The sequence below is a fragment of the Vipera berus genome, assembly GCF_964194415.1.
Source record: "Vipera berus genome assembly, chromosome: 4".
NCBI classification, from domain to species: Eukaryota; Metazoa; Chordata; class Lepidosauria; order Squamata; family Viperidae; genus Vipera; species Vipera berus.
This window is the reverse complement of record NC_138206.1, coordinates 13,608,237-13,620,962: the sequence shown is the minus strand read 5'-3', so window position 1 is coordinate 13,620,962 and position 12,726 is coordinate 13,608,237. Positions and strand designations below refer to the sequence as shown.

General features: G+C 38.5%; 1 protein-coding gene across 2 annotated transcripts in view; it reads left to right on the top strand.

Annotated features, from left to right (window-relative positions):
- SESN3 (sestrin 3) overlaps positions 1–12,726 on the top strand; it is a 74,510-nt gene that overhangs the window by 42,102 nt on the left and 19,682 nt on the right. For both annotated transcript variants that reach the window (XM_081326207.1, XM_081326208.1), the window contains exon 2: positions 9,794–9,859. In XM_081326207.1, coding sequence (XP_081182333.1) covers positions 9,794–9,859 — 66 coding nt within the window. The remainder of the gene's footprint in view (positions 1–9,793; positions 9,860–12,726) is intronic.

The following is a 12,726-nucleotide window of genomic DNA, read 5'->3' as shown; positions in this document are numbered from 1 at the left end:
TCCCTAATTATAACCTTGCAGTTATATAAAAAAAGGAAAAGGATACTGTTAGCTTGCTCAGAATTAAATATCTTCTCTTTGCCCATGACTCCAGCAAGCATGTTTCTGTTTGAATATATCTCCATTCTGGATCCTTTGGAGAGCTTTGGAGACATGAGAACAGGCTCTTAGAGGGAGATCAGTGACACCTGCAACAGTATGTAGTGTGGAGTTTTGTTGTTGTTGTTTTTTTTGCAGGATGCCAGGAGGATGCCTTGGTGGAGCAGTGGGCTAATGCCTCCTTAAGTAACACCAGCTGCCTGCAATTAGTGCAGGTTCGCATCCCACCAGGCTCAAGGTTGACTCAGCCTTCCATCCTTCCGAGGTAGGTAAAATGAGGACCCAGATTGTTGGGGGCAATAAGCTGACTTTGTAATAATGCCGCTTGGGGGGGAGGGAAAGCCCTAATAAGCAGGCATATACATAGAATGAAGGCTATTGCTAAGCACTTTTAATTTGTGCTTAGATTGTAAGCCGCCCTGAGTCTTCGGAGAAGGGCGGGATATAAATGAGATTAAAATAAAAAATAAATAAATAAATAAATAAGTTTGCTTCATCTTAGGATTCTGTGCCCCATTTCCCATTTCTCCAGTTTCTATTTTATTACACAACCCATGAACCATTGGGTTATTCTTCTTTCCAGACATAATATAGGCTTGAGCTGTTTCCTCTCCCCTCTCAGCCTTCACAATCTTCAGGATACCCTGGGTAAAGTAACCTCCTCCTCTTCCTTCTCTGACCTGGAACCATCTGCCACTTAGTTGGAGATAGCGGAACAAAGAGAGCCACGTGTGGGGCTGTGAAGAAAAGTGCACACTGGTTTCTCCAGGGAGGAAGAGGGATTACCCATCAACTGTTGGACACGCCGGACCACCACCACCACCATCAGCCCTACCTTGCCGGCAAGCATCCAAGTCGTTTCCTTATCCTCCCCTCACCAGCCAGCATTTAAAAAATTCCAATCTTCACCTTGGTTCCAAAGTGGCTAATGGCCACTCACCTATGGGGCCTTGCTGACAGCCAACTGGGCACAGGGGCTAGAGGGAGGCGGGAAAGTGGGTGGAAGTATGCCCCTCCCATCTTCTCTTGCATCATGCAACCTACAGGTTTCTAGGAAGTATAATCGGAAAAGGGGTGGTGCTGAGGCCCCAACTTCCCCAAATTTCATTTCCATGGGAGTCGTGAGTCCCGGTGCTCCCTAATTTAGCCCATTTAAGTTACCTTGGCTCAGAAACTGTTGCTCTATACTTTTCATTTTTGCCCAGTTGAAGGTTACAAACACAAGATTTTTTTTTTTTAAAAAGGATTTTATTGAATTTTATAGGGTTAGGGATAAAATAGGATCGGGTTAGGGATTAAGGTTTAGGGTGGGGTTAGGATCAGGACTGGGATTGGGATTGGGACAGGGTTGGGATCAACATTGGGGTTATCTCTCAATAACACTTTCATTCTTTAGCAAACAGGCTATTGTCCGGGTACATATGTTCAATTAACAATAGTTAATATAGTAATAGATAACTGTAGTAAATGTAATAAATGATAATCAAAACCAGTATCAGTTAGTCCAGGGGTGTCAAACTGCCGGCCCGTGAGCCAGACGCATCATCTGGAAGCTGCGCCCACCCCATTGCTGGTAATGGCAAAACTGTTCCGATACGTTGCGTGATGTCACGTGATGTTGCGAGTTTGACATGTCTGAGTTAGTCAATACATATCATTCTTGGTATGATTTTTGATAGATACACCAAAAGATATATAGATACACCTTTGGTATATAGATTGATTTGCAATCTCTCTCCTTACAACAATACCAACTGTTAGTCAACACTTTATACACTTCTTAATTATTGTTTGGAAGCCCAACCATTTTTAACAAGGGGTTGTTGTTGTTGTTTGCATATATCTCTTTTTATATGATCCCAATTTCACTACATAGTAAACACTGATTCTATCTTAGGTACTATAAGTTGCATATTGTCCAAATAAATATTTATTTTTACTCTGCCTTGTTGGCTGCCCATCTCTGGCTTCATCTCTCTCTCCCGTTTATCCATGTCTCCTTGCTATGTATACAGTATAAATTACTCTCTGCAATTACTTAGCCACCATATAGTGAACACTCTGTAGTAACCACATTTAACTGTCTAATAAATAGTTCAATGGATCCAGTTCAGAGTTAAGCACTATTTATAAGTGGTGGGGGGGAACCCTTTTGTTTATTAGTGTCACTCAAAAGGGGGAAAATCATAAAAAGGGAACATCTTTCTTGGCTCCTAACTGTATAGATATTTCCAAAAAGTACATTTATTCCAGTTTATCATTATTATTTTTTAAAAACACTTGTTTTCTATTTATAGGTCATGCCTCTTTCTTTGTTATTTTGAATCAAAAAATTGTTTTATAATTTCTACACATCTTAGTTGGCATAGCCTTGTAAAGAGCTTGTCTCCAAAATAGCAGTTTGGCTAACTAGAAAGCTACTATTCAGATTACCCTGAAATGGGATGAGATGGGAAATATACAATATTTCTGGATTACTGCTAAAGTTTTGGGAATAAACAGCATCTAGCAAAATTATGAACCTCTTAGATTTTTACTTGTCATGAAGATTCAGTTCATTGTGTCAGGTATTTTATTTTGCAGGTGGATATGTCCATGGAAAATATAGCCAACAGACAGATGCCATTAATTTACCAAATGTATGCAAAAGTTATTTTTAACTATGTGCATTGTTAGATTCAAATGTAACTCATAGATTCAAATGGGCTCATAGTTTTCTAATCCATTTCTTTGTGGCAAAACAGTGTCAATCATGCCTACTGTTTTGGTTTTGAATCTGTGGTTAGGCAGTGTCATTACTGAGACTAAACCAAGTGTGCCAAAAAAAAAAGTTTGTGAGCTTTTGATTTCATGCAGTATGAACAAAGCAGGGAACATCAGATTAATCCAGATGTTACAATTTTAAAGCCTGTATTTTAGAACTGTATCAGGGAGAAATAATGTCTTCTAACTGCAGAAGTGAGAAAAGCTGCAGACACCAAATTACCATTCAGAATTCTGGAGCACAGAAGGAATTATTGATCCCCATTTCTGAAGATACAGGAAAAACAGAGGTTACATGCTGTATGTAATCTGAACTTCATACATCTCTTCAGCTTTAAGGATAAGAAACATATTTCTAGATAAGCTGAGAAGAGAAGTAAAGAAAACCGTGACATCTTCATAGAGTATTAACACAGCTGGAGATTAACCCTGGGAGCTATTTACGGGAAGGTGGGGGGAGGCAGTTAAAGCTAAATTGTTTAGAACTATTGAACAGTTTATAGACAGAACTCTCAAAGTGCAAACTTCCCCTCAGTCTTGTGGTAACACTGTAGATTATTCCACTTGAAGAAAAAAAATAGAAAGTTCTTGAAAACACAACTCACACTGATCCATTAAAAAAAATCCTCTCAGATCTCTCCCTTCCCCCAATTATTATTTCACAAATGAGGACATTAGATCTGCCATATTGATAGCGGTATTCCAGCTATGAGTAACCAGACGCCTCCAGATGTAGTGGTTATCACAAGCCTGGATCTGGAGACAACAGTTCCCCCACATTGATCCAAACATCAGATAGATTGAAGGTTCCATTTCAGCTGTTGTGACTTCAAATTATTGACAGCCTGAGTCTTCAAATACTATGTTAACCGAAAGTTCTCAAGAGGAACTTATCCTGAGGTAGCAAACTTCAGATGTTAATGATAAAAGTTACTCTGAACAAATCTTTTTTTGTGTGTGTGACAGCTTCTCTCCTCTCTTGCAAAAGAAAGAAAGAAAGAAAGATCCAGATGAACCACCTTAGTAGCTCTTTTTTGTTCATTTGTTCACATTTATGAATGGTAACTGTCCACCTGCCCTTTTAAAGCAGCAATTTTTGTTCTATTTTGAGGAAAGTATGAATAGGGTGTTTCCATTGACATGCCTGTGGTTGTGATCAGCCTTTGATCTTTTTACTTGATATGCTATTCCACACTTGTGGCAGAGGTAGAAAATGTGTTCATCTGTTTTACATAGCATCTAATTTTATCTCATCAGTGGTACAAACCATACTTCTCTGGAGATTATTAAGATTTTTTTTTATGTAGGGGCACTACTTGCCTCTATATTGGGACAACCCAATATATGTATGTGGCTGGCCTCAACGGGGAGCAGATTGATTTAAAAACACTCCAGAGAAATATGGTTTGTACCACTGATGAGATAAAATTAGATGCTATGTAAAACAGATAAACACATTTTCTACCTCTGCTTTTTTAAAAAAAAAGATTAATAGCTACATTTGAGCTACAAGGATTGGGAATTTAACACTTCAGTACTTCATGTAAATCTCCCCCCAGCTGCAAAACTGATTTGTGCAAGATGGGAGGAGAAATAAAGGTGACTTCCTATGTGGAGTCACTCTTTGGAAGAGGTGGATTTAATCAAAGGGGTAGCATTAGGGGAGATAGTTGCACAATCCATTTGTTCAGATTTCCTTTGTGATCTAATTGGGCTGAAGCAGTGGTTCTCAATTTTTTGAGCCAATTACCCCCATTTCCTGATACAGAATATCGTCATTAGTCCCCCCCCCAAAAAATAATCCTTTTTTTATACACGTCTCAATAGCAAAAGTCCCAAACTAGATCCTTCACTCACAAACAAGCAATTACAAATTCTCTGCTACCCCCAGGATATGGCTAAATTATTCATTTGGGGACAATTATCCACAATTTAAGAACCTCTGGGTTTAGCAACCATTAAAAAATAAATAAAGCTCAGCCATGTGAAATATGCTCATACTATTCCGGATTTTTTCCTGTTCTGATCATTTCCTAAATATTCAGTAGAAGTACATTTTTGAAATAGGCATCTTCCTCTGGTGTTTTTTTTTCTTTCCATAAATGCCCTGGATGTGCAAACATGTTACCATTCTAACTGGCCTGGCCAGGAAAGTCTGAAGTTCCTATTTGACTTATGGCAATTGGCTGCACCCAAAAGACCAGTTCACCCTCCTGTGTGCATAAATAGTATTAAATGTGGATGCAACCGAGAGCACCATCTCTTGCATGTGAGTGCATTTATGCTTACCTTTGCAGCATCTCTCAGGTGAATTTCCCTGCAGCTGCACTGCTATGTTGTAAGCAATAACTTGCTTAGTGCTGCCATCTAATGAGTTCCCCTTTGACTGATTTGAGACTCATATGTTCCAGCTGCTCAGAAATACTGTACAGAATAAATGTTGTTTTAATATTCTGAAATGCCATATAACAAACAATTTTTTATGGTTCTGGTTTGTGCTTGACATGGTGTGTTATATGTTTGGTCTGGCTTTAAACTGCAATAAAATGTGGGAAGCTGGCCCTTCTTGGATTAATAGTTTGAAGAAATGCTTGCACCTTTATTTGTTTCTTCCCTCCAAAATGGAAACAATTATCTCAAGTGATTTAATATTTTATATAGAAAAAACAACTTGGAGAAAGAAGTTGAGAGATTCACAATTGCTAGCCCTGGGACCACACTTAGCCTCTTTGGACTAACCTATCCAAGAATGTAATATTTTTGTTGGCTGTCTCTAGAGATGTTTCTTTATCATCCTGTCTGGTGTTCATGGGAGGAGAGCCAAATATCACTGCACCATGACTTCCTCAAGGGAAGTCTCCTAAAACGATTCTTGATGGGGAGGAAATGCCAACCATATAGATAGTAGTTGTTCCTGCAAACCTAGCAGTTCGAAAACATGCAAGTGTGAGTAGATAAATAGGTACCACTTCAATGGGAAGATAGCAACTTTCCATGCAACCTCAACATATAGTTATGATGGCCACATGACCGCAAAGTGTTTTCGGGCAACGCTAAGATGAGCATAACCCCATAGAGTTGGACATGACTAGACAGGGGAAACCTTCACTTTTACAGATAGTAGTTAACTTCTGATAGTAGTTAACTTCTGAACGCTGTCCAAGAATAAACAAGTGAGACTTCTAATTTTTCCCCTTTTCAATTATTTGTTGTCTGGTATCTTTTTAAAAAAGTGAATCAGTGTTTGTGTTTCACATAGAAGGAAGTTGGAATTCTGACAGCTCTTTATGGTGTTCTTTGATTTTTTTTATCAAAAGCTGTATTTTATTGGAAAAACCTCTTTCCCCTTCAAAACTTTCACTTCACCCACACCAATTTAATGTTTTCCTGGAACCAAATTAGCAAGTAAAGAATGTCCCAGGCTCAGAGAACAATTGGCTCCATAATATAGTTCCATCTCTGAAAGTATACAGGTCTGGACTTGTTTAGTACCTGGGTGGAATCATGTCTTGTGGAAGAGTGGGTGATATGAGGAATAATTTAAAATCCCAAAAATGCATATACACATCCTTCAAATATTCAAATATTTCCTGTTTGATAAGGCTAGTATTTTTGCTGGAAGTTTAAGTAGGGTTTTGAGAAGGTGGCTTCTCCAAAGTGACCTTCATGAAAGATGCTATCTTACTGCCAAGTTGGAATTAAGCGGAGAGGAGAAATAAATCTACACACTTCCTATAACTTATCTATGGTCTAGCAGCTTGATGTTGACCTTCAGCTACAGTTCTTTTGGCTAATACCGTAACCTAAATGATGGAATTGGCTACTGTATTTTAGATGACTTTTTTTTTAAAAAAAAGAAGAAGATTGTAAAGAAGAAGATTGTCAGTGGCTGCTAGTTATAAAAGCTGTAGAGTATTGCTGTTATCTGAAGCACTATGCCACTGAACATCAGCTGTCTGAGAAGTAAAAAAGTGTTTGGAAAACCACTTTTCAGCAAAATGATGTTGTTGCTGTGGGGAAAAGTATGAGGACTAAGTGCAGTTTGTGCACCGTCTTGAGCACCTGCATGAAAAGCAAGACATAAATTAATCAATGACTAGTGACATTAAGTCTGCCTCATTAAGGTATTTTAATAAATTAATCCCAGGATCTTGAGATGTTTATGTTCACTCCCATGTTCCTAGATCCTGATGAATAACTCTGTAAACACTTGACCATTTTCATGTTGCAATTAATTTATTAAATTGTATTTCATATTAGTGACACACAAACACATATGTTTTTATACCTCCATCTCCTACTTTTTTTAAAATGATGCTGATTGATAGGAGCTTCAACGAATTTCAAGTTTAGATCCATCATTTTTAGGACATTAGGTTTTTGAAAACTCAGATAGAAGCTCTTGATTCTGTTCTGGGGATATAGCATTGAAGGAACAGTACAGGAGTTAAAAACAACTTCCTACCAGGATGAATTTAGACCGGGAGGGCACTTAAACTTTGTTTTGGAGTAGTGTTTCTCAAATTTTGCAATTTCATGTGTGGACATGCTGCTAGGGAATTCTGGGAATTGAAATCCACACATCTTCAGGTTGCTGAGGTTTAGAGAGAACAGAACTAAAATGAATTTCTCCATCTCATGGAACTACAGTAGTTCAGGAATTACAGGCAAAATGGCCAGTGATTCTGTAGGTTGAAGATATGGGGAGTTCTGGAAAGCATCCTGTTAGGAAAATCTTCCATCGAGGGAAGGTCGAGATTGAGAAGGTGCTACATTACAAAAAAATGTTGTTTTTGAACTTGAGAGTAAAGTGACAGAAAAAGAGAACAAAATACTAAAACATGGGAAATTTAAAATTAATAAACATCCATCTTATGGAATAAGCATGCTGTTCTTTATATCTTCATTTCTAGTCCAAAGTCTTCAAGAGTTGGAAACAATTTGCATTAATTCTTTACATGTCTGCTTTTTCTGCTCAGCAAGCTTGACAGAAGCATTTTGACTTGGCAGTTCTTCATTTTATTTTATTTTTTCTTGTTGGAACTTGCTGCAGCTTATTTTTCTGATACCTTCCAAGAACTGACATATTGTTCAGCTGCCTTGGAGCATGTATTCATATTGTTGAGATGTCAGATTCATTTTTGTGCCCACCTGGAATAAAACACACTAATCTTACAGCAGTCTTAGAAACGCTTTGCCTGTGGTTAGTGAAAATTGCTATCAGACCCAGAAGAGTTTTCAAATATCTTGTTTATATTTTGTCATATTACTGACATAGCAATCTGTGGGCGGTAGATTTCGATGTGAAATAAATCTGACTTGTTTGGAAGGCTTCGGTTGGGAACCTTTTGAATTTTCGGGCTGTTTGCTGTTACTTCCAGAATATGTTCATGTCAAAGAATGCTTTTAAAAAAATAATAGCTTCATACCCAGTGGTGGGATTCAAATATGTGAACAACCAGTTCTCTGTGTGGACACTGCTTCCAAAAGTCCATTCTGGGCCTCGGCAGCAAAAAATTAGCTACCAGTTCTGCCAAACTCGTGCGAACTGGCTGAATCCCACCACTGTTCATATCTAAGTACGCTGTCCAATCATCACAACTAAATAGCATTTGTCTCTAGGTTTATGGCAGGTGGTTGTAGTAACAGACATGCTTTATATTAGGCACATCAGACTCCCTATCCTTAAATAAGAACTAGATAAGAGGATGGGATAAACCACCTTTCTGACCTGTGTTCATTCTGTTGGCAGAGGAGATTTCGCTCTTCAGTGCTGCTCAATTTGAACTGCCAAAATCCCTCATCATTGATCATGCAAACTGGAGTTATAACAATGATAGTTAAGCAACATCTGGAGGATTACAGTTGACTCACTTCTTATGATATTATGTCGTGGGCTCTGATGAGCAGGAACGAGAACACGCAGATGAGTACAGACAAACTCATACTTTAAGCAGAAACTGTACTGAGAGATTGGAGTCACCCTGCTTCAATATATGGCCAGGCCCTATGGTATTAACCAATCGGATTGAAGCTATACTTGCCGCCCAAAGTTGACCAATGGCAGGACCGGAGACGTTAGTTCTCCAGCAATGCACGTGATGATATTCCAAAAGCCCAGTACATAACAATTACATAGAACTTTTTGTTGTTATTGTTAGCTGCGAAGTCGTGTCTGACCCATCGCGACCCCATGGACAACGTTCCTCCAGACCTTCCTGTCCTCTACCATCTTCTGAAGTCCGTTTAAGCTCACGCCTACTGCTTCAGTGACTCCATCCAGCCACCTCATTCTCTGTCATCCCCTTCTTCTATTGCCCTCAATCTTTCCCAGCATTAGGCTGAATTTTAAACATAAGAAGCACCAAGGAAAAGTTGATAGAATTGTTTGAGAGTAGACAACCAGGAACCTGAGGCTACAGGCTAGAGATGACATCGATGATTGTAATGAGAAATAAACCAAAAGTGAACCCAGATCTGGAATTTGGGGTGGGTGGAGTACAAAGGAATGGCTTATTCAGAGTCGCCTTGTACCATGAGATGGGGAGCAAATAAATTTGATAATAATTTGATAATAATGTTGTTGACTCATTCTGCTACCTGATCCTTCTCTGGCAATAAGTTACCTCGGTGTCATCCATTCTATCCAGCATGCCATCTCTGCAATTGGGTTGGAACAATGGAAGTTGAGCTGGAAAGTGGCATTTATAAAATGTTTTTTTTTTCAAATTGTAGAAGGGTTTGTGGGACATGCCATGGACATCTTATACTGACCTCTTAGTCATGAGATAAGATATTAAAATATAGTCATAGGTTTCGTAAACATTTGGCAGTCAACTTCAATTGATGCATTACCACCTGGAAATCTTAATATTAAAGATGACACAAATAAAGTTATGCTAAAAACTGCATCTGTTACTTTCTTTTACAGGAAAAGAAAATCAGAGTGTCTCTGCCTTTAACAAGAGGACCAAGTGCCTTTGTACCAGAGAAGGAAGTAAGTTTTTTTTTCTTTTAAGAAATGAACGTTAAGCAGCAAAGCAATACAAAGACATTATGGACCCATTGAACAATTTCCACCACGGCTATTTCAATTTCTGGAATGTTCCAACAGTTTAAAATCCCAAGTTTTGAATCAAGCTATTGAGGCAGTGGCTTAGTCTGATGTGCAGGAAATTCAAAAGTTTAATCTCTGATAACAAAACTTACCGTACTAAAAAAATCTATTTTTCCCTTCTTGTGAATTAAAATAATTATTTTGAACCTGGATATTTATGTATTTGACTTTAAATGAGTTGAATGCTCTTGATTGTTAAGAATGTATCAGCTAGAGTGCATTGCATATTATGAATATTTATGCCATATTAAATTTTGTATTTTAATAATGGTCTAAGCTTCTTCAGCTTTTGAAAAAAACTGTCAAAGAGGAAGAATATCAGGATAGATTTGAAAATAATATGAATCTGGTGCTGAGTAGTAATAGATCTTTATTTGTGCCTGTTGTACCGGAATGTCCCCATATTGTGTCCCCATATGGCACTGTTAAAATTAAGGGTTTTAGGGATGGGGGGCTGTTAAGGAAGAATTATGATAACCCTGTAGCTAAATAGTCAGGATATGGGGAGATAATACACAGAGCAGTACTTTCTTAGCAATGACAGAATGGTTGGGGAAAACTTGTCTGACCATTTCACTAATGGATTTGAACAATTCTAACCACCTGTATAAGCCATAATATAATTGTTTACCTAGACCAGTGATGGCAAACCTTTTAGAGACTGAGTGCCCAAACTGCAACCGAAAACCCACTTGTGTATCGTCAGGTACCGGGTAGGCGTGGCCCATTGGGTAGGCGTGGCCCATTGGGTAGGCGTGGCCCATTGGGTAGGCATGGCTGCAGTGATAACAGAAGACTGGGTGGGACTAAAAAGTTCCATCAGTCAATTCCAACTTTGCGAGATCTTTTTTTTCCCCGCAAGAAGTTGAAATTGATTGATTGAACCTTTTTTTTTGCACATGGTGGTGGAGGCCTAAAGTGAAAAGGTTTTATAAAACCTAGCTGAAGGCCTAGGACTGGGGCAACAGTGTGCGTGCCCACAGAGAGGGCTCTGCGTGCCACCTGTGGCATGCGTGCCATAGGTTTGCTACCACGGACCTAGACCGATCCTAAAAAAGAACCATAAGGACTTTGTCTTCTGTTTTTCAAATCCTGTCTTATTTTATTTTGCTGTATCTGGACTTAGAATATTGCATCTCCCTCCAGCTAGACTTTCCAAAATGTTCCCCGGATTGTCGGCCGATTGTTGGAAGTGTGGTAAAGGGATTGGCACATACTATCACTTATGGTGGACATGTCCGGAAGTGGTTAGATATTGGATGAGGATCCAAAAATGGATAGAGGAAATCACAGGGTGTTTAGTTGATCTTAAACCAGAGACGTATCTGCTTGGCTCCAGGCCTGGAAATATTAAGAAGGAAATATGGTATTTGGTTTTACATATCTTAATGGCGGCAAGGATGGGGTATGCTCAGTTTTGGAAGGCAAATCATACCCCGCCGGATGAAGTTATAATTAGGAGAATACTTGATTGTGCAGAAGCAGACACATTGACCAAGAAGTTGAAGGGTAAAGAAGAGACACCAGCATTTCTATCATGGAATAAATGGTATGTTTGGATGGATAAAAGATTAAAGAAATGAGGGTGGCTTGGAGGTTGGTCAAAAATGAAGTGATATAGTCTTTGTTAATGAATAAGCTTTGGAGTTGGATGGCTATAAGAGACTTAATGAGTGGAATATAATTGTTAGTTTAGAAGTAGATATAACGTGAAATTTTTGAAATGGTTTTCAATTTTTTTATTTCATTTTTTGTATATTGTAAATGTTTTTTTTGTCTTTGTTGGTGTATGGTGTGTTTTTAACACGAAATGTAAATAAAGATTCATTTTTTAAAAAAAGAATATTGCTTAGTTTTTGTTCTTTGCTCTACCTACTTTTTCTGGTATCGGGCAAAAAACAAAAAGAACAGACTACTTACATTAGAACTACTACCTCACACCTGCGCTCTGCAATCATTTTGGTTCCAGTCTGCCATGAAACCAGGGGGGGAGGGGAAAAAGGAGGGGGAGCACTTGAGGGTAATGTGAAAGTTAAGAAAGAAAGTGAAGGTCTCTGCCTGAGACAGTGTTTCAAGGTCGTTCCATGATGAGAAGAACATAGCTGCAAGCCAGCCTACAATCAGAGTGGTGGTTTCTAAAAGATCTTCTTTGAAATTGATTGGACGGTGGGGGGACCGGCGGTGGGAAGTATCTAAGCAGGAAAAAGTTTTCACTTGGAGTTTTGGCACACAAATTTCAATTCTGGCTTTGCGCTACTGTAATTCACTTGACTTCTAGTAAACTATACCTTTCTCACCAAGAGGAGTTAAGGATCGTTTTTACTTAGAAAATCAAGCTGAGACAGGTCTGACATTAAGCCAGAATTGCATTACCAACCCACCCAGAGAAATAATCTACCGTGGGGTTTTTGCAAACCATACCTTTCTCAACCCGATGGTGTTAAGGATCATTTTTACTTAGAAGCAAGCCTAAGTTGAGGCAGGTCTGACAACTTATCTTCAAGACTGACACTAGCTTTGTTCAACAAATTTTACCTCAGCATTATGCTAAACCTCTTAGGATAAACTACTAGGTTTCTTCAGATGGCCTTCAGTTCACCTGAAATTCTGTCATACTATGGCTGATATTCTATGTATGTTTTATTATTTTATCATTGTTATGGTGTAATCGTTTTTTTTTAAAAAAGTTCTCTCACTTAATCTTCTTTAAACTTCCAGATATGCTTCTTCTTAAAGCATGTCTTGGA